The 22,688-nt window shown below is 40.3% G+C and overlaps 1 protein-coding gene across 4 annotated transcripts in view; it reads left to right on the top strand.

The window, feature by feature from the left end:
- The window catches only part of GATA3 (GATA binding protein 3), a 34,951-nt gene extending 13,599 nt beyond the window's left edge, over nt 1-21,352 (top strand). For 2 of the 4 annotated variants that reach the window (XM_078154876.1, XM_020965104.2), the window contains exons 3-6: nt 750-1,286; nt 6,902-7,047; nt 12,436-12,561; nt 18,651-21,352. In XM_078154876.1, the coding sequence (XP_078011002.1) occupies nt 750-1,286; nt 6,902-7,047; nt 12,436-12,561; nt 18,651-18,935 (1,094 nt within the window). In that variant the 3' untranslated portion in view covers nt 18,936-21,352. The remainder of the gene's footprint in view (nt 1-749; nt 1,287-6,901; nt 7,048-12,435; nt 12,562-18,650) is intronic. The other 2 variants (XM_020965105.2, XM_020965106.2) reach the window with 2 other exon arrangements.
- Nucleotides 21,353-22,688: the final 1,336 nt, after the last annotated feature.

The raw sequence follows: 22,688 nt of genomic DNA, 5'->3' as shown, positions 1-22,688 counted from the left end.
ATTTCCCCTATCCTTTTTCCAAAACCAATTTTTTCCTTTCCTGTTTCTTCAGTTCTCAGCCAGGGGCTTCTATATGGGGCAGAGAGGCATGATCGTGATGTTAAATGTACGGGAAATACTTCCATTTTAAAATGAAAGGAAGGAAGGAAGGAAGGAAGGAAGGAAGAAAGGAAGGAAGGAAGGAAGGAAGGAAAGAGAAGAGAGGGAAAGAGTTGGAGGGAAACTCAGGTCACTATATGACTTGGTTTTCAGCATTCAACCCTCATCAACCATGGGGATCAAAGTGGTAAAGGAGGGGTATTAAGGAATCTAAGGCTGGTGGAGAAGTCTAATGAAGAGAAACAAATCAGATTTTAGGAAGAAGATAGGACGGGATGTGATTTAGGAAGTGTGCTGGGAGAGGTTAAGTCAAGTATGGGATCCTGCCCACCCTGCAAACTATAGGCCCAAATATTGACTAATTAAGACCGGGGAGCAGTGGAAAGGATCTCTTTCACCTTCTCAAAAAAAGACCCTTGGAGTTAGGATCCGTTCCCCAGGTTCCACTCAAAGAGTGGGAGGAAATCCCACCTTGCTTTCACACTTGTTAGCATAGATTGTGCGGCTCTTCTTTGTAGAGAGGTCGAGGAAGCTCCAGAGAACCCCTGATGTGTTTGAGGCACTCACTGTATTGCAGCAGTGTGATTTCAATCCCACTTCTCTTTTTGCCCCTTTCTTTCTTCATCTGTCTCCCCCCCCCCCCCCTGCAGGGAGTCAAGTTTGCCGCCCTCCTCTTCTTCACGGATCCCTGCCCTGGCTGGACAGTGGCAAAGCCCTGGGAAGTCACCACAGTGCTTCGCCCTGGAACCTCAGTCCCTTTTCCAAGACCTCCATCCACCACGGCTCCCCAGGACCCCTCTCGGTCTACCCGCCGGCCTCATCTTCTTCACTCTCCGGTGGTCACTCTAGCCCGCACCTCTTCACCTTCCCACCCACCCCTCCTAAGGATGTTTCCCCGGACCCATCCCTTTCCACACCAGGCTCAGCCGGCTCAGCTCGGCAGGATGAGAAGGAGTGCATTAAATACCAGGTGTCCCTTCCCGACACCATGAAGCTGGAGTCATCTCACTCCCGGGGCAGCATGGCTACACTTGGGGGAGCCTCCTCGTCTGCCCATCATCCCATCACCACTTATCCTCCCTACGTCCCGGAATATAGCTCTGGACTCTTCCCCCCCGGTAGCCTGCTGGGAGGATCGCCCACAGGGTTCGGATGTAAGTCGAGGCCAAAAGCAAGATCCAGCACAGGTAGGATCTGTCTTCTGTCCCTGTCGGACTCTTTTCTCTCCTCCACCCTGAGACCTAATCTTCCCTCTTTCCCGAGGTGGTTAGAGGACTCACTACCTTGCATGGGTAGTGAGGGTTTGTTTTTTTGTTTTTTTTCCTCCCCCAAGTATTACAGCTTTGATTCTCCCCATTCTTCCAAATCAGGGACTAGTTTTGAGACATGTCCGATCTTATCCTTCTGGTCTTTAGAATTTAAGGAAAAAACAGATTCAGTGTAAGGCTCTTGCAATGAACTAGTGGATGCAGAAAGAAGAAAACTAAAACCGAAGTTATACCTCTGTCCTTCAAAAGCTAGAATTTTTGCATGCTGAAAATGACTTTTAATCACTTTACAAGACAAAATGGAAGTCCAAGGGAAAAATCTTTAATTCTAATATGAAAATTAAACCTCCGGAATGTAAAACAGGAATTACCCTGTAACCCCTAGTACTATCTGTTCAGAATTTGTTTTCCCCTTCCATCCCAGTTTTAGAAAAAAGGATAGGTTGAGGCAATGGCAGGAGAACCTTAGCTTTTGGGAGGGGGTGGAAGACATTAATGAAAATACTCAATAAAATCTTAAAATAGGAGAAAGAACTTTGCCTGGCAAGGCTCCATGTGAGAGAAAAAAGTGGGATAATCAGGGTAGTTGAATTTGAAATCAAAAGCCATATCTTATTATTAATCTTTTACTCTCTTCCTGTGCCTTCTCTCTCCTTGTCTTCTCAACCTAGTAAGAGGGAAATTGGATTGGATTTGACACGCAAGCCATAGAGAAGAGAAAAGAATATGGAAGGGTTTTTCAGGTGTGACCCTCTCACACATTTTCTCATTCTCTTATACAAATCAAGTCTAATCCGGAAATAGAGCATATTTATTTTATTGGTGCAGCCATCTGATTGAACAAAAGCCAAAATTAGAAAACGTAAAAATAGATAATTGACCTGGAATTTTTACCTCAAAGTAATAAAACAAAAGCCTCACCAATTTTGTCTCCCATCAGAGCAATTGGAGTCAGAGAGAAAGGAACTCTGGAGAAAGGGTTTTTCAAATTCTATTTATTTGTTGATGGATTTTGTGAAGCATGTGGATTCTGCTGTTTAAGGCAGGGTTCTTCTTCAGAACAGCCCAAATGTCTTGACTGTGCAACCTGAGTGGGTTGTAGAAAGAAAAAGTGAAATCCCACTGCCTACTGTGGGTGAGAAGAGCAGCCTCAAACCAGAGTTTCCAAGGCCCCTGGTGGTTTTTTTCCCCCCTACCGCGGAGGTAGGGTCTTGGGAGCCCAGGAACCATGAGATCAGTTTTCAGGGCTTTTTCCAGGGTGACATTTACTCCGACTGTCTGAGCAGGACTGTCTCTATTTAGTTGATATGTTTTAGCTAATCCAATTATTTTCAGACTGCTGCACGCGACAGTTGCATTGTTTATCCCGCGCCAGGAACTTTAATAGAGTCCGGATGCGGTTAGGCTGACAAAAAAACTCAGACCTGCATGTTCTGTACATGAAAGTAGATGAGAGGGAGAAAAAGGGAGGGAGGCTAGATGGAGGAGACAGACAAAAAAAGCAAGAGAAAGAAGAAAAGAGAGAGGAGAGAGACACACAGAAAGAGAGAGAGAGAGAGACAGACAGACAGAGAGGCAGAGAGACAGAGAGCTCTAGAGAGACAGACAGAGGACACGAACCCAGCCGGTCCTAGAGTGACCTGTTGTGCTTTGAAAAAGGGCCCTTTTGAGATCAGGTTGTTGGAGGGGGGTTTATTTGAGGGAATCTTAGCTTGAGATACTAAAAATCCTGAAGGAGAGGAGCTGAGTTTGGGGGCTGATTTTTAACGCCAGCAACTTCCTGTATTTTTGGGAGATGGTATGAAGTCCCCACTCTAGGGGGAAGAAAGATAGGTAATTGTAGATAGTCGAAGCCCCAGCCTGCCTTGCTGGTGCTGGTGGTTGGAGGAAGGGCTTGGGGAGACACACATATTTCCCCAAAGCACTCTTTTCCTTCTTGGCCTCTTCTCCCTCGTTTTATTCCCCACCCCCACCCCGTTTTTGTACATGCCTCTCTAAGGACTATCTGATTATCTAGAAAAGAAGGCTGTGGTTAACATAAACCAAAACTAGGAACACCTACTTTTTTTGTATCCTGGTTCAATTTCAGCCTGATTTTTTTACTCCTTGCTCTCTCCCCTATTCTCCCATTTCTGTAGTCACAAAAACCCAAAGTAGGTCCTCTGGACATCTAGGTTATGGGACAGTGTTGGAGAGAAAGGTTGTTTCAAAGGACCCTGTGGTGGGAAGACCCTCTTAGGCAGGTGGGGAATTTGAAGGGAGGGGATTCACTTAGTTTTAGTATCGTTGTTAAAAAAAAATCTCCACAAAGTCAATGCAGTTACTAAAGTAGGGGCAAAGAAAAAGAGGGGCTGCAGTATTTTGGAAGAACGGTTGAAGTTGTGGTTAGGATGGCTAGGGCTTTTTTTTTTTTTTATACGCCTGGGTGTTTGTACCGAAATACACCTTTGGAGGAAAAAAGACTAAACTATTTTGTATGGGTCATTTCTAGTCTCCCCCTCCCTGGGCTCAACGATCTGCTGTTCCCTCAGTCTACAGCCCTAACCCCAACCCCACCCCCAGCCCCATTCCCAATCCTCTATTATTTTGGTTCGATGGCCTCTGGGTCCCTCCAAGCAACCAAACCAAAAATCAACTGGTGTTTGAAACTGGCTGTTGAATGTCAAGAGGCCTTGCAGCATTGTGGTTCTGACACCTAAAGGGAGGTGTCATTGTAAGCTGTTCACCCAAAGCACAGGAAAAAAAAAAAACAGAGAAAGAGAAAAAAAAGAAAGAGAAGGCCCAAGAGAGTCTCATCATCTATTTAAAAAAAAAGTTGGTAACTTGCAAGAAGCCACAGACTTGAAATAAGCAACAGCAACCAGAAAAACCCCAACAAACCCCATGCCCCTAATGAATTGAGAATGAATTGCCCACTAGTGCCTAGACCCAGGCTTAATGTGGTGCTACTGGAAGAGGTAATCAGCTGCTCCCCTAATTTAACACTCAGCAGTTCCCCCTGAAAAGGATGCTGTCATCCTTCCTCTCCCCCCAAAATAAAATAAATCAGACAAAACATGTCAGAGATTCCTTTAAAGTACCCATTCTGCTTGAATATTCAGAGATCACTGCCTCCTGTTAGGGCTGAGCTGGGGGAGGGCTCAAACTTGGAGACCTGAGGAGGTGATAGGTCAGGCTTAGCTTTTTGCTTCCAGTTACAGCACCAGAAATTAAATGGGCCCTTTCAAAAGTCATGTCCTTGACCACCACCAGAGTGAGCTGAGCTGTGGAGAGGTTGTCTTCAGAGGCAGATACTTGTATTGGGCCACATCTGTGCCTAGAGATTTTATGGTACAGGGGAGAACCTAAGAAAAAGCCCGAGGAGTTTTGATTATGTCCTGGGCTCAGAAAGGTCCCTTGCCTCCCTGAGGGCTGTTGAGGCAGCTCCAAGAGTCACTAAACCCCTCCTCTTTTCATCCTTTCTTTTTTCTTTTTTTAGTACACACCCACTTTCTCAGTCCCTTTAGATTTAAGACCCAAAATAAAATGCCTATGAATACAACTCAATGCATCCTTTAAAAATCTTAGAATCTAACACCCTAAGGGCAAGAAACAACCCCCCCCCCCAAAGACTTTGGGAGTGTAGAATTTTATCTCTAGAAATAAATTTAGAGATAAAGTCCTCAACAAATTCAGCTACTTCCCACAATCCAATCCCTCTTAAACCAGATGAAACAAAACTGCGCAAAGACAAGCAAACAATAAAACAGTTAACAATAAAATCCTTTTAGACTGATTGAAAATGGACAAGTGGTTTCTAGTTTTCTAGATGTTTGTCCCCTCCTCCATCAATTTGGAATTGGAATTGAAAGTGAATGAAATAGAAATATCCACAGGTACACTCTCCGTTTGCCCCAAGTTTGGACAATTCTGTTTCAAAAAAAGAAGATGCCAAATCATCCTTTCTCCCCTTTCAGGGATCTAGTTTTCGTAAATTTCCCTCTAGCTCTTTTCATATTTTCTTGGTGATTTTTCCCCCTCCTATTTATTTATTTCTTTCTTGAAACAAAACCTTTTGATCAGGAGTGGGGAACCTGCAGCCTTAACGCTACTTGTGGTCTATCTAGGTCCTCAAGCATGGCCCTTTGACTGAATCCAAACTTCGAAGAACAAATCCTCTTAATAAAAGGATTTGTTCTGTAAAACTTGGACTCAGTCAAAAAGCCACACCCAAGGACCTAGAAGGCCACAGTTTTGCCATCCCTGCTTTTGACCCTCAGAGGTTCTCTGGACTTCCCTTACTCTCAAATAATTCAAGTTTAATTCAGGTACCCAAAGGGAACAAAAACCCAAGGCAAGGGTAGGAATAGGGTCAGAGAGGTCAACAAGAAGGGGTAAGAGAAACTGGCTGCAAAATCCACCAAAGTCACCCATGTTGCAACTTAGCTGGAAAGAAATTAGTCCACAGACTCTCCTATTACATACGTCTCCATGTTCTTGTGTCTCTCTTAGGCTCTCTTTTGGTCAACAATGAATACATGGCTTTGCCTGACTTAGTTTTCCACAAACAACATAGAAGTCTTTGCCCATTTAGCCTAAAATTAACCGGTTGCCCCTATGGCCCTTCTTCCCCTTCAGCAATTTACTCTAACAACAGTTCTCTTGGTTTTCATTTTCTTCCTTTTGGATTTCTGTCTCAGCACTGCTTTTCCCCCTTGACTTTTCTTTTTTTTCTTCATCAACCCCATTTTGAAATTCCTCTGTCCCCATTAATCAGAGTTCGCCCTTTTCCTATCAAGCTTTGAATTAAAGTTTAGTTATTTCTGAATCCAACTAAGTGACCAGTGCAAACTTTAATACTGGAATGTCTATAGATAAATAACATTACTAGGGCTGGGGTAGTCTCTTCATTTACTGCCACCTATCCAATGGAGTTTACAGTTTAATTGGAATATGAATCCACAGGCCTATTTAGCTTCTCTCAACCACTCCTTTGATTGATCAGTAGATGAATCTATTGTCCGTTCATCTATGCATCTATCTTTATATTTTTCCTATCTAATATGTGCTATCTAATTAATATGTGTAAAAATATATGCTGATCTGAAAACAAGAAATGAAAATAGGTCACCCCATTTTCTCTTCCTTTTATTTTGAGATGTTGTAGTTGAACTTTTATATTTTCCTTGGATTTAGAATTTTCTCAGAGAAACAGTTCAAGTTGAAATCTGCTTTTCTTTTTGTTGAGACTCAGTCTTTCCCATCAGGTTCCCTAATATCCTCACCCTGCCCCCCCAAAAAGAGCAAAGTTCTGTTACTATTTAGCCATATGCAATTTTTGTTTGAGAAGTGTTTATATGTGTGAGTGAAACAGTAGTTATACAAGGAAGGAACAGGTAATCAATATTTTCAGCAAGAGTTTGGGGAAATTCCCTCCCAAAAAGGGAGAAAAAACCCTTTCCTTTTTCCAATTTTCCCTTCACAGCCCACATCCTAGTTTACTCAGCCTTCATGTGTGTTTTCCATAAGTGACTTATGTGTGATCTTGTTTCCAGAAGGCAGGGAGTGTGTAAACTGTGGGGCGACCTCAACCCCATTGTGGAGGAGAGATGGTACTGGTCACTACCTGTGTAACGCCTGTGGACTCTACCACAAAATGAATGGACAGAACCGACCCCTCATTAAGCCCAAGCGAAGGCTGGTAAGTTCTGGAGAAGCATTGATCCAATCACTAACCTTTTTGTGTTTTTAATTTCCTCCCTTCAGGAAGGGGGAGTTTTTTTTTCTTCTTCTTCAGGAAATTGGCAGGACAGCCTGAAATCATGTTAGATTGCTCAGGAGAGGGGTCCCTTCTCCTTTACTTTTCTTTCTCAGTTTCTGAATCAGACTTATTAAGAATGTGTCTGCCAGGTTACTAAATCTTGGGTCTGTGACTTATTAGGACGATTGCTTTTTACAGGACGAGAATGGGTACTTTAAAATATATGAGAAGCTCAGTATAATACTTTATCCTATAGTGAAGACTTCCTTATGAGGTGAACTTCTTCCAAAGGTTTAGTTACTGAAGGAAAAGCAGGTAGTTCCAAGGCAAGAATCTTAAAAACAATATTTAATCATAGCCATAATATAATATGAATTCAAAGTCTATTTGTCTGTTAGTTGGATTATAAATAATCAACCAGCCATCAAGTCCAAATGGTCTTTTCCTTCCTCTTTGGAATTAGGAATTGAGGATTCCTCACTACAGAAATTCCTCTGGGAGAAATGTTATTACTTTTCCCCTAACTTTCATAACTAGGAAAAATAAAGAAATTTAGATCATTAATATTTTGGTTCATTTTCTGTTTGACGTGCCATTAACTTGTGTGTGTGTGTTTTTTTTAACTTCTTGCTCATTAGGAGTACTGCAGAAAAAATAGACCTGTGCCAATATCCTTAACACCTCTAATTAATAATATTAGTTTTCATTTCTATAACATTTTCAAGTTTATAAAATACTTTCCCTAAGGAGACAAAGAATCATGTAGATAAAGTAATTTGTCCGTAGTCACCATTTGTTGGAACTGGGACACATAACCCAGAAAACATCTAAGAGAGGTTTCTTTGTAGTCTTGACTTCAGATGTATCGACAAGATTGAATAGATAGTGTAGGAAAGATAAAGTATTCTTAACAAATGATAAATTTCAACCACAGAAAAGTAGCTAGACAAGGGATCATTTTGTGTGTGTGTGTGAGTGTGTGTGTATGTGTGTGTGTGTGTGTGATGGTGATGACATTCAATGATTGCTGAAGACTCAGAAAAGGAGGAGGAGGAATTTCCCTTTGTAGATCAATAGATGAATTAGTATCCCCCAAAATCTAAGGAAAAAAATGACCTCTGTAGTGTTTTTTTAAAGAAGTAGTTGCACTTCCCATCAACCAACATCTTTCACATCCTCTCTAGAAAAAGGAAAAACTTTCTAGGGATGGAAGTGCTCATAAGGCTTTGATTTTTTTTTTGGCAAGGCATAGATCTCCATACTTTTTTCTCTTCTCTGTCAATCTTCCCTTCAACTCTCTCAACCCCCCACATACAGCTTTGGGGTTTTTTTCCCCCCTTTCTCTTATGTGCAAAACTAACTTCCTAGGAAAAAGCTGCCGGATATCTGAGCACTGGAGATAACTCATAAACAACAGCTCTGCTTCCCCAACCCAAACATTAAGATGTTTGAACGGATCAGAACTAGAAGGATTTGAAAAAAACAGCTGGAGGTGTTAGCGTAAAATGAGGGTGATTACACCACAAAAGAATGTTCTGAATCACCCAAAACCTGGCCCTGGTTGAAAAAAAAACCCTCTTGTCCTAAAATGTTTTAATACCCTTGAAGTGCAGAAAGTGAGAAAAAAAAGGGAGAAAACAAGGGATGTGTGTGTGTGTATGCATGTGCATGTACATGTGCATGTGTGTAACAGTATGTGTGTGTGTATGTGTGTTCACATACACACATACCAGGGCTACCTACAAATTGAATGTTTTCTTTCTGACTTATGTCTATACAAACTGCAGGTTGGGAAGACTTTTTTTTTTTTAATCACTTTGTCTTGACTCAGCTTCCCTAAGAAAGCACAGGAACTCTGAGTAATAATTGATTTTCATTTTAAAGTTCAGTTGCTATTACATTTTCATCTGTCATTGCTTTCTTAATCATCCTTTCTGGAGAAATTTCTACTTTTAGTTCCTTAGAAATGACATACACTTGAAACCTATTCAGACTTTGCTTATCCTTGAGTGACATTTTAACTGCTAGACCTACAGAACCACTGTTTTCTTCTCTTTTCCCTTCCATATATACCTTTCCCCCACCTCTTTAGTGGCCTTAGCTTGCTGTTCTGCCCCCACCCCACCCCACCCAGATCATTTAAGATTTGGAGAAATATACCCAAGCTTACAATAGAGCACTTCTGAAAGATACGTATCGACTCTTAAATAAACTAATACAAGACACATAAATAATCCCTTAAGGAAGAATCATAGTTTTTTTTTCTTTTCCTTAATGCCACCAGAGTTTTCAGAATTTCTCACAACCAGAAAGTAGCTGAACTACTTGTAATATTAATGCATTTTACCTCCTGTTAATAGGGTGAAGAGTATGACTTTTTAAAAGAGATTCTACAAAAATGTAAAGCCTGCAAGACAGAAGGCATTTTTGCAGTCTGTTTGTATTCATGCCATTATCCATATTAGCCTTGGTTTGGGCTTGAAGTTTATTTTGTTTCGTGTTTGTTTTTTGAGCTGGCATTGTGTACTTGTAAAATATAATATTTATATTCATATAATAATATATCATAAATAAACTTTTGGGGTTTTTTGAGCTGGCACTGTATATTAGTAAAATACAATATTCACATTCATGTAATAATATAATAAACTATTTTGGTTTTTTAGCTAGTCTAATATATTTGTAAAATATAATATTTACATCCATATAATAATGATATAATAACCAAACTCTTGCTTTTTTTGAGGTAGCATTATATATTTGTAAAATATAATATTTATATCCATATAATAACATGTAATTACCAAACTCTTTCGGTGTGGGAAAGTCAGAGACCATAAATGTGCTAATAACTTCTGAGAATTATTTTAAAAATAATCAAGGGAAGTTCATAATAATTATGAAAAATAATACTTTCAATTTGTTTAGTAACTTTCTTTTTAAGAGTGTATATATGGGAAGCAGCTAGGTGGCGCAGTGGATAGAGCACTGGCCCTGGATTCAGGAGGACCTGAGTTCAAATCCGGCCTCAGACACACAACACTTACTAGCTGTGTGACCCTGGGCAAGTCACTTAACCCCATTGCCTAGCCAAAAAAAAAAAAAGAGTGTATATATGAAATGATTTCTTGGGGATTTCATTATTAACACTTGGTCCCTTATGAGGTGACAGTTTTAAAAGACTCCAAGGTATGTAGAACTAAGAGTCAGTGCTCTTGGGATATGAACAGTCCACACAACTTGGCTAGCAATGCATCCTCAAAGTTTCTCAAAGATGATATTTTTTGAGACTCTTAATTTCTAGATCAGTGTTGTCTGGGGAGCAAACTCACATTTCTAAAAGTTATGTGACTGTTATTTAGGCATTAAGGAATCAGGTGTTCACGTACAGAGCAATTTAGTGACTTTGAAAGGAAGAGCGACATTATTGTTAAGTCAAAATTGCTACTGATTTATCCTTTTTTTTTTTGGCAATTTCATATGTGCAGTCTAACTTTTCTGTTGATGTAATATTGAACAGAGACAATCTAGCTTCACTTTCTGGTTGTTAGAGTGTACTTGATTTTCCTGGAACACAATCCACTTGATTAACCCCTATGGTCTATGTCTTTCCCCTGCCTTTTTTTTTTTTGTGGGGGCTGGTGGGGGAGGAACCTTAGGGAACACGGAGACGTTGAGTCTAGTAGATTTTTTCAAGTGTATAGCTTAGTACCTCCCCTCACCCACAACTTCTTTTAAAGGTGCAGAAAATGATGAACATTTTAAAGAAATGAAATTCCTTTGCCAAAGACAGAAAATGGCCCCTTTCCAGTACTACTAAGGAGTTAGAAATGAAAGATAAAATAGTTAAATAGTTTTAGAAACTTAAAAAATAGTTGAAATAAGAATCCTTCTGTTGTTGTTCGGTCATTTTTTTCAGCCATGTCCGACACGTCATGACCCCATTTGGGGTTTTCTTGGCAAAGATACTAGTGGTTTGCTGTTTCCTTCTCCAGCTCATTTTACTGATGAGGAAACTGAGGCAAACAGGGTTAAGTGACTTGGCCCCTGGGTCACACAGCTAGTAAGTGTCTAAGGCCAGATTTGAACTCAGGAAGAAGAGTCTTCCTGACTCTAGGCCTGCCACTCTATCCTTTTAAAGGGAAATAAATGTAATGACGTAATCAGGGAATCCAGGGAAAGGAATAAGCATTTATTAAGTTCCTAGTATGTGCCAGACATTGTGGTACATGTATTACAAATATCTCATTTGATTTAAATAGATCTCATGGGCATTGCCTGTGATACTGCACTTACTGCTTTTTATGGGATGGCTCAATTGGTTTACTAAATGTATTGGCATGCCTAGGTATTTGGGTTCGGGGGTAGGGCTGGGGAGGAAGGAGAAAAGGGAAGAAATATGGGAAGAGAGAGAGAGGAAGAGGAAAGAAAATCAGGTTGTTTGGCTGAAGAAGACCTAACGTTCTTACTGAGTAACAAGTTTCCTGGTTCTTAGTTAGTGTCATTGGCCTGAAATCGGTAGAAGGGTGAGAGGGCTGGTTGTCATTCATGGGGAGCAGGGAGTATAGTTTGAAAGCCTAATGAGATACCAGTGGGCTCAAAAGATTATGAAGTCTTATCGACAAGTGACTGAAGGATGCCTGACTCAGGGTTTCCTGAGTTAGAGAAAACAGGCTACCTTCATTCAGATACATCGATGCCCTCCCACAGACTACTTGCTTCTCATTTGTTGTTGTTTTTTCACTGTCCTTTTGGTTACCTGGGCTTTTTACATTCCTGTTGCTTTATTTCACATAACTCAAGCTGGATAGAGTTGTGGCCTTAGGTTTCCCTCACTGTCATTGTGCCCATTTGCTTAGTAGCGTTTGTTTATATTGATTTGAACTGGAAACTTTGATGTAGGAAGCAGCTGCATAGGCCAGGACCCAAGAAGTGAGGAGACGGGAAACTTCATTCTGTGGCCTGTAGGCCCCTGAAAAGTAACTTTCTAGTGCGTTCTGGGGGGTGTCCAGAGGACAGTGGCTATCCTCCAAGTGTCAAGGATGGCTTTTTATATTCCCTGTAAGGCTACCCCTCCCCCCCAGACCCCACCCACTTACCTCAGACCAACTATGAGCTTAAAGTCAAAAATCGTCAGATCCGTGTCCTCTAATGTGTATAAATTAGCTCTGCTTAGGTTTATCTAAGCCGATTTTGGGGATCTTCATCACTTTCATGTGGGCCACTTGCTAGTTTTGATTTCAATGACGATTTCTTCTTCTTTTTTTAAGTCTTAACATATTTTACCCTCTTCCCTCTCCTTCCTCTACCTACTCTCTCCACCCCCAGTCTGCAGCCAGAAGAGCAGGTACGTCCTGTGCAAACTGTCAGACCACTACTACTACCTTGTGGAGGAGAAATGCCAATGGAGATCCCGTGTGTAATGCCTGTGGGCTCTACTATAAACTGCACAATGTAAGTGTAAATGTAGCCTCAAAGAACCTAGTGGGCAGCAGTGACTGTATGTGCTAAGCTTTCCTGCTGTCTTTCTGACTTACCTGTTAATGGAACTGACTTTATTTGGGTAAGGGTATTGGCCCCATATTATTTCTGTTTAGTTATAATTAATGTTTAGAGACAGGAAGTCACCAGGTAATGATTTTTGAGGACGCCACAGCAACTCATGAATACCATCTGTGAGGGGCTGGAGGGGCCATGAACTACAACAGTGGGGGCTCCCATGTGAATGAAATCATAGATATTTCAAATATTAAAAGATATAATGAATGTACCAGGACCCACTTTGGAGCATTCCTGTTTTTAGTATCAAAAAAAAAAGGATCTTGCATCAAGGTCCGAACTATAAACAATATAGTTTAGCCATATAAATGCCAAGTTAGGAGAGGTTTAGACACACAGAACAACATTATCCACTTAACCTGCTTTGGAAAACACAACATTCAATGTCGCAATGTGATATGCTAAGTGTGCCTGGTCTGGTTTTTCAAGAAAAAAAATATTCTCCTTGGAAAACAGAAAAGAAGCCAGCAGTTATATTTTTGATGTTTCCTTGTTTTTCCTTTTTTTTCCCCCCGAAGCCAAAGGGGAAAAAGAAAAATAGAATTATAATGCATAGACTTCGATTCCTAAAACCAAGAGGAAAGATTCCATGACTGAGGAGTGAAGGCGGCAGGCAGTAGGTCAGAGGTAGTGGTGGGGAGGTGTTGGTAAAAGAAGTGGCTAACGCTGTGCTTTGAATTTTAAATGGGCTTCTTCTATGAGACGTGAAATGAAATGTCTCAGAAATTTCATCTGAAGTCTTTGTCCTAACTAGCTTGCACATGCATAGAAACCCTGAGGAAAGCAGCAATATGAAAATACCTATTCCCAGCAAAACAAAGACTCAGGTGCTTTCTCCTATGTCTTATTGACAGGATAATAATTAGTAATATTAATAATAAAAATAATATTCATAATAATCATAATTCCCACTTTTTTTTCCTACCTGGGGTTGGCTGTTTTTATCTTCAATCATTTGGTAAGGGCTCCTCTTATATTTGCCATTGTTTCCCCCCCTCTTCTTTTTTAAAATCTCTGTCATTTTTTCTCAGGCCTATGACCATCATGACCCTTAGTGCCACGTATGCACGGACCACCAAAGTAAACCTATTAATAAAGAGGCTTTGAGGGGCAGCTAGGCTATGCAGTGGATAGAGCTCTGGCCTTGGAGGCAGGAAGACCTGAGTTCAAATCAGATCTCAGACATATAACTCTGTGTGACTCTGGGCCAGTCACTTAACCCCAATTGCCTCACCCCCCCCCCCCAAAAGAGGCTTTGGTCTAAAGAGCCACCATTTTACCCCTCCCTCATCTCTCCCTGTCAAGGTTCTTGGCCATTCTGATCTTGGCTAAGTCTGGTGGGAAGGAAAGAAAGCATAAGGTTTTGTTTTGTTTTGTTTTGTTTTGTTTTTTTGCCCAAAGGCTCTTCTGGCAACATTTCTACCTCAACCAAGAATACCTGGGATTTGGAGAGGAAGCTCTTTCTTGTTAGCTTTTTCAGCAGAATTTCTTGGGTCCCGTTGGCATTGCTCAGGGATGACTAATGCACCCCAGCCTTAATGGGCCTTCCTTCCGCTAACTGGGTACACTAGAAATATTCTCCCTTTGGGAAGGAATTTCATGAATTTTCAGGCTCCCTTTGTAAAGTCTGCCATTTTTGCTCTCTTCATATGGTTCCCATTTGTTATTGCACTCAAGTGTGAATGGCTGCTTGTTTTTAAGTAATCTAGAAGAAGCCCCATTTTGTACTTTCGGGGAATTCTGTTGCCCATTGGGTGGAGGGAAAGCTAAAGGTGTGTGATTAATTGCTGGGAGGTTCAGTGTATGTAGATTTATTGCTTTCTTTATCCTTGACACCACTGATAAGAGCTACCTCCTTCAGGGGTTGGCAGAGTTGTGGTATGCATTTACGTTGGGGATTTACTTGGAATAAAGAGAGGAAGGGGAAAAAGGAGAGGCAAAGGACTAGTAGTGGCTTTAAGAAGGAGGATAGGTCTGGGGCAGCTAGGTGGTGCAGTGGATAGAGCACCGGCCCTGAAGTCAGGGGGACCTGAGTTCGAATCTGGCCTCAGACCAAACACTTGACACTTACTAGCTGTGTGACCCTGGGCAAGTCACTTAACCCCAATTGCTTTAAAAAAAAGGCAAAAAAAAAAAGGAGGATAGTCCTCTCTGGGTGAGGTAGGTCTCCTTGTATATAGCTTTGGAGATGGTCTCTACCCTCCCAGTTCTCCAAGTTCTATGAGAAGTTGTTTTACAATTTGCCAGTGGACCAATCTCTGCCTAATATAAGCAAGGAGATGAAGACCAAGACATGCAGAATATTCTATGAGGAATGCTAGGCCCATTTCTTTGGTATTTGCCCAGAGCAGCATTTCCTAAACTGATTTGGCTGTGAGACACTTTTCGGCTTGAAATAAATGGATGGAACCCTTACATGCTGTTCTGCGGAATCTAGAGTGATAGAATGCCCCTAAGATAAAAAAGAACCTGGGAAGTTTTTGAGCAAAAGAGAGGAAATTAATTCCTTTCATATTGAAAAATTGTAAGCATAGTGTTTTGTTTACATATCTGATTTCATACTTAATATCGCAGGTGGGAAAGGATCAATAAAATCAAAATTTTATCTTGGGACTTCTGTTCACATTATATAGAATACCAGTTTCATGGAATTCATTTGGGGGAAATACTGCTTTGGGGACAGGGCCTTAGCGGTGGGAGCCCCATTTGATGGGTTGATAAAGTCATCCTGGGGCCTCTTGGCAACTGTGGGCACAGCAAGAGTGAGTTTTCAGGCTTTTTTTCCCCCTCCAAGAGTTATTTAGAGGACAAAAATTTGTGTTTCTGGGTATGTGTGTGCACACTTTCATTCTGCCATATATGAGTTGAGAGAAAAATCTGTCAAAAACAGTTATCAAATTTGAATTGACAGTCCTCCCCAAATCAGGTGGCCAGGGTGTTGGGTTTAAGAGGGGTACTTCTGTCTCAGACACACACATGGGAAGTAGGTTTTGTTTTGCTCTTGTTCCCTGTTTGACTCAGTGATGTCACTTGTCAGTTGCTGTGTGATCTGGCTCTCTACCGAGTTCTAGAAGGCTCTTGTCTGTAGTTAGTGGGAACAGGACAAATAGGAGACATGGGAAAACCGTCTGCTTCATTTTTTAAAAAAAGTTATTTAATTTTTTCAAAGGTAGCTTAGAAAAATGGGAAAGTTAGAAGTCATATTTGGGTTTCAGCTCTGGCTCTGCCACTAGGTAATATAACCTTGGACAAGTCACTAAACTCTTCAGATTTAATGGGAAGCTTCGTTTAGATGTTCGCTAAGGTATTTCCTCCCAAGTCTGATATTTCATATATGTAGATCTGTTTCTTTCCTTTATGGACCGAAGTGTTAAGAATTATGGGAAATTAGCTACACAATTTTCAACAGATTAAAGTAACTTTCTGGTAGAATGAATATAAGAATCATAGTGTCATAGATTTAGAACTAAAAGGGACCTCAAAGGCCATCTAGTCTAATCCCCTCATTTTATAGATGAGGAAACAGAGCCAAAGTGGTTGTGACTTGCCTGGGGTCACAAAGGTAATATATAGTAGTAGTAGTAATAGTAGTAGTAGTAGTAGTAGTAATAGTAGTAGTAATAGTAGTAGTAGTAGTAGTAGTAGTAGAAGTAATAGTAGTAGTGATGGTGGTGGTGGTAATAGTAGTAGTAGTAATAGCAATAGCAGCAGCAGCAGCAGTAGTAGTGGTGGTGGTGGTAGTGATAATAGTAGTAGTAATAGCAATAGCAGCAGGAGGAGGAGTGCTAATAGATCTTAAAATAGTGCTTTTTAGGTTTGAAAAAAAGTCTGACCATTTTCGACAGTTCTCAAGGAACTGCATTCTTAACAGAAGAATCTATTCTCAATGTTGAGAATTTAGCCACTGTGGAGTTTATGAGACCCAGAATAGCCTTCTCACTCATTCTCACAGTAAGAATCCATATTGAGATAATTGTTGGTATCTGAGTTTTATTTACTTAGTGATTGGAGAAAATAATCAGTTCTCATTTTCATGGTCTTGGTGTTTCTCCTGCTCATCTAGATATCTGTGCATTGATGCAATAAGTTTCTTGCTGGTTATATAAGTGTTCAGCTATCTGCATATGTACATCACTGGATCAAGGTGACTTTGTAGTTAGTTATCTGGGGATCTTGACATTGTACTTAGATTCTGGCCTATGTACTGGTACCTGTATATCAAGATGTCAGCACATGGAGACATCCCTTTGTAGATCTTACTTTATGGGTATAACTGTCCATCTAGATTCTTACCTAGCCAGAGATGGAGATAGATGATAGAAGGGGTAAGAGGGAGCTGCCATCTCTGTAGACTTCAAGGTTGACTGTGATACGAAAGCTGATGAAAGAAAGTGCTGAGATTTAATTTTGGGAGTGGTCTTTTAACTTATGCTGCTGCAATTCTCCTAGCCCTCCCAATGCAATGAGGAAACAAGTCTTATGTCCTCAACCTCGGAGATCATGCCAACTTCTGGGTTTTGGTAGGTAGATCCAGATTCCTGTCCGTCTCTCATATCTTAGCTCAGGGCTCCTCTTTGGAATTTTTGTCCTTGCTGCTACTAGCTGACATAGTACTAGCTCTAGGAACCTGTTTGGTATTTAGTTGCTCTCCTCCTCAGTGTCTATTTTTTAGTTTTATAAGCAGCTGGGTATGTCCTTAAGCTTTGGAAGATATCATCTCTTCCCACACAGGAAGTAGGATTGGAAAGGGCTGTTTCTGCCCCAAGGTACGTTAGGCAGATTGAACAGGTTCTTGGGATACCAGAGTTTCCAACAGCTTCAGGTTCAGACCCTAGCATTAACCCCTTACTCCTTTTCACCTCTTGTTTCTTGGAAATAATACAAAATAGGTAGAGCCACAGATGTTAAATGACTTGCCCAAGGTCAGGCCCTGAAAGTTAACAGACATATGCCTGACCATCATTTGTGTTCCTCTGACCTTGACCAGGTGTGGGAAACATTAGTCACATGATTATATTTCTCTCCTGGCACTACCCCCCTCCCCACCCCAGGAAAATCTCTTTTAAAGAGGAAATGAGATGATTATGGTCTCTGAGGCTAAAAGTGTAGCATGATCCTCAGAGCAGGGTAGTATGGGAGCAGTAACTGAGATTTACTTTGCTTTGCTCTGGACTTTCAACACCTGTCCAAGCTTGACCTTTCATTCCCTAGGCTGACATTATTTCAGTATCTGGCAAAGTGCCTTTTGAAGCTTTTATTATTTGCTGATAGATTGATTGATTGTTGACTGATTATTGGGATAGGCAATTCCTTTCTGAAAGGGCAGTGTTGCTGAAAACAACCTGTAATGAGGAAAATATACATTCCAAAGGAAGATTTTAGTGTAATCCTGAAAAGGTCAGGACCAAGCCAAAAATTACTTGAGTGGTTTGATACCAGCGTTTCCAAGGCAAATACTCTTTCTTGATCAGTACTTTCCTGGGCCAGCTCAGAGTGAATGAGATTGGATTTACCTTTTGAAGTCATAAATTATGTTTCTGTTTTGATCAGCATGGAAGCAAAATGACATCAGGTGAAATGTCTGAAAGAAGAATTAAGGGGGGGAAAAACTTCTGTAGAAATGAAGCCATCCTGATTAAGTCTCTCAAATGAGGGCTTTTGGAATGACAGAGTTCCCTGAAAAAATTTCTCTAAAATAATACTGACAGAACTGACCAATAAACTCTAGTTCATGTATAGTAACTTGTAACTCTTGCTCCCAGAAAATGAGAAACGAATCCTATACCCTGAAAGTTTCCATTAGAAAATTTTGGCTTCTAGGGGGAGGGTGAGTGGTGGGAAGGAAGGAGGGGAAGACCAAAAAGGAGAGAGATCTACAACATGACATACTCTGATGGTGGTGGTGGTGATGATGTATGAGAGCCTTTGGCCATTTTGAAGCCAGCATGAAAGCAAAAAAATATATATAATTAATCTTTGTTTAGATTAACAGACCCCTGACTATGAAGAAGGAAGGTATCCAGACCAGAAACCGAAAAATGTCTAGCAAGTCCAAAAAATGCAAAAAGGTTCACGACAGCCTGGAAGACTTCCCCAAGAGCAGCTCATTTAATCCGGCCGCCCTCTCCAGACATATGTCTTCTCTCAGTCATATTTCACCTTTTAGCCACTCTAGTCACATTCTGACTACTCCAACACCGATGCACCCACCATCCAGCCTCTCTTTCGGACCTCACCATCCTTCCAGCATGGTCACTGCCATGGGTTAGACTTCCCTGTTCAATGCTTAAAGGTCTCAAAGTGAGATTTCCCCTCCCTCCCCTTTATACTTGCATTTTTGCAGGAGCAGTATCATGAAGCCTAAAAATGATGGAAATATGTTATTTGAAGGCAGAAAGAAAAGCGATGTTTGCCACTTTTTAAAAGGAGCTCACTGTGGTGTCTATGTTCTCAACCACTGAATCTGGATCCCATTTGTGAATAAGCCATTCAGACTCATATTCCCTATTTAACAGGGTCTCTAGTGCTGTGAAAAAAAAATGCTGAACATTGCATATAACTTATATTGTAAGAAATACTGTACATTTGAGGAAGACTTTATTGCATCTGGGTAGCTCTAAGAAGGGCATGAAGGACACCAAGAAATTTAAAGAATATGGGGAGAAAAAAGTGCGGAAGTAAGAAGAAACTAGGTCTAATACCCACATGGACAAGCTTCCAGCTGTGTTTTCTTTCACTGGCCACAGTTGTTTGATACATTTGAAAAAAAAAAAGAAGGAAAAAAAAAGGCATAGGCAGATCATTCATTCAAGGCTGTAGGCCTCTGCATAGGAAGAAACACAAGCAATTCCAGGCAATCAGTGTTAACATTCCGATATTGCCACTGAGGGTTTTCAGACAGCCATCCTCCAGACCTATATGCATTGTGAACAAGTCCCTGTAATTGTTGTTTGTATGTATAATTCAAAGTACCAAAATAAGAAAAGATGTAGATTTATTTCATCATATTATAAGACTGAATTGTATAAATTTATTTACTGCTAGTGTTAAGAACTGCTCTTTTTGTTTTAATATTTTTTTCTCTATATATTTTTTGGTTGAATAAACTAGATTACATTCAGTTGACCTAAGGTGGTTGTGCTCTAGAGGGTTTATTTTCCATTTTGTTTTTTTGTTGGTATTTATTAAATAGCTTCCACGGGTACAGCGGCATCTGTCTTTTCACTCGCTCTTCTTGCGGCCTGTGCTAATGCAGGTAGCAGTGTATGAGCTACCAACATGCATGTGAGCCACTGAGGCCTTCACCTGGCCCAAGTCCTTCTGAGAGCAGCAGCCTGGCTGATTTATTAGGTCCCTTTGTGTTCTGTGCTAGTTGTCACTGCCTTAATACAATCTGTTGGGGGGAAAAAAAAGCTGCAACATTAAAAAAAACCCCCACAAGATAACATGTCATCAAAGTGATGGCCAAACTCTTATAGAATGTGGTAGTTGTAGCTTATTCAAATATATGAAGCTTTTTGAAAAAAGTCATGTAAGTTGTATCCATAATTCTAACCCTCCACATTCATGATCTATTCCTATGGGGAATTGTTTGGGTGTGTGTGGGGGTCTGAATTTGTCCCAGAAGAGTTTGTTTTGTGGTTGAGACAACTCTCATGGCTATCATATCCACCAAGTTTGAGTTCCCTTGACTTGTCTTTTTTTTTTTTAAATCCCTGTGGGACCTGGGTAGGCAAAGTTCTCACAGGAGAAAATGGGACCTTTCCCTGCCTGAAACCCACAGGATGAGACTCTGCTGCAGATGGATTCCTTGTGGTCATGTTCAAGATGTAAATGAACTGGGCTGGCTCTTGGGTTTCATTTCTGTTTTGCTTTTCTGCTGTTGAATGGAATAACACCGCAGTGAAGGATTTATTGGAATGTTTGCGAGACATGAAATAAGCATTTTGTAACGCTGTATATTTCCCTTTTACTCTGTTGACAGAATGTGTAACTGTGGTGCACATTGAAAAATCTATGTTAATCACCTCTCTGCTTTCTTAAATATTTTAAACTTAAAACTCAACGTTGAAATAAAGGAGTAGAGAATTGCTGAGATGCAAGAGATCTTACTGGCTCCTAATTAACCATCTACAATGTTGTTTTCAATTACTTTTGAAGCACCAAAGGAATAATCTCACCTTTTGCCATATTAAACTTGGTAAATTTTGTCATTGTCGTGATGTCTCAGGACTTGCCACCTCTTTTTCTTCATGAGTAGATTTAAGTAAATGCCCTTTCACCTTGAGAACAGAGAGTTCAAATTCTTTACATTCTTTGAAAAAAAAAACCCCAACACAGTAACACCCCAACAACTTTGAGTCTTAAATAACGTAGCTGGATTGACACATTTGACCATATTCCTTCCTCAGAGAAATGTCATTTCATCATTCTGTATATTGTGTTAACATACTAAGGTGTTTCTAGATGATGCAAAAGGTTTTTTTTTTTAATATATAAAGTTCATGCTGATGACAAGTCAGCTTATTCTTTAGAATATTATCTTACATTTTCAGTTTTTCTGTTTTCGATAAAGCACCTCAGAGAGCAATACTAGAGAGGGGTTTAATCTAGAAAAAAGCCAGACTAAGTGCTGTCGACCAATGTATTGCTACAATGTTTCTGAGTAAACTGTATCCCTAATGAATTTTCGGTCTGTCTTGTCTTATTTTTGAAATATCGGTTACATTAGTTCACATTCAAGGGAAATACCTGAGAAGCAAAAAGTGTAACTGGGGGTGGATTGTTTCTTATTTATTTTTTCTTTAAAAACCCAAACCATAGGTGCAAATACGTGGGTGAATTACTGTATAGTATTAAGATTTCTGAACTCTTCTAATAAAGAATTCATATATTCAGGATTTTAACTTTAGCTTGGATTTCTCGGATGACCCCTCAGACATATTGTTATAGCTGAATAAGAAATGGAGAAATCAATAGACCTTGGATCTTATTGGCATTTTGAATTTTTAAAAATGATTTTGAGCATTTTGATGAAGTTCACATTCCCTTTCAGAAAAGTAGCTAGCAGTTGAATAAACTTGATGAGGGGAAGTAGTAACTCCCAGAACCTAGATCCCCAAATCAGTCAACCTCTTGGAAAAATTCCCAAAGTTTTGGATTGGTTTCAGTTTAACTTGCTTCTTCTCATCATTAGCCTTCATTTTGGCCCGTCTTTCTTGAACCTGAAGCTGAGAACAAGGAGTGCTCTTTAGTATCTTGAAGTTTGACAGACCAGAAGGTTTGTGGTGAAACACCTGAATTCTGACATGCCAAGAACAAAACTGTGTTTCCCCCACATCACTGAAATTTCCTTAAAAAGGATTGCTTTTAAGATAACAGCATTTTACACTTATATCACTTCGAAGTTTGCAAAATGCTTTATATATATTATCTCATTTGATCCTTAAAACAGCCCCTTGAGGTAGGTGCTATTATCCCTATTTTATAGATGAGTCAACTGAGGTTAGAGAAGATAAGTGACTTACACCAGGGTCATGGAACTAGTAATTGTCTGAGAAGGGATTTGGACCCAGATCGTCCTTACTCCAAGTCTGTTTCTTTGACCACTACACTGTGCTACTTCCTTGAGACACAAAAAACGTTACCCTAAATCCCTCATCCTTCCCGTCTTCCACAAAAACAAACAAAAATAAACAACAAACCAAATTTAAATACTGGGTTTTGCTTTGTTTTGTTTTTGGTGAATCTTAGACTTTCTTATTTAATTATTTTCCCCAAATAATTCTCTCACAATTTCATTGCTAAGAAAGAATAATAAAAGGGTTAAAATATTAGGAGGCCCTGTGTGTGTGTGGTGGGGGATGCCTGGAGTCCTTTGTACTGGGGAGGCTGTGGCTGGTGAATTGCTTGAGCTTGGGGTTTCTGAGATCACGTCTGTCTGGCACCATATTGGTGTCAAGGGTTGTGGGGCGTGGGATGGCCTGAAGAGGGGCAAACTGTTACAAGTTGAAAGTGAAGAA

This window comes from Phascolarctos cinereus, unplaced genomic scaffold (genome assembly GCF_003287225.1).
Source record: "Phascolarctos cinereus isolate Bilbo 61053 unplaced genomic scaffold, phaCin_HiC Scaffold_1;HRSCAF=81, whole genome shotgun sequence".
Classification (NCBI taxonomy): domain Eukaryota; kingdom Metazoa; phylum Chordata; class Mammalia; order Diprotodontia; family Phascolarctidae; genus Phascolarctos; species Phascolarctos cinereus.
Note: the sequence above shows the minus strand (reverse complement) of the source record. Positions and strands in the feature narration are given on the sequence as shown.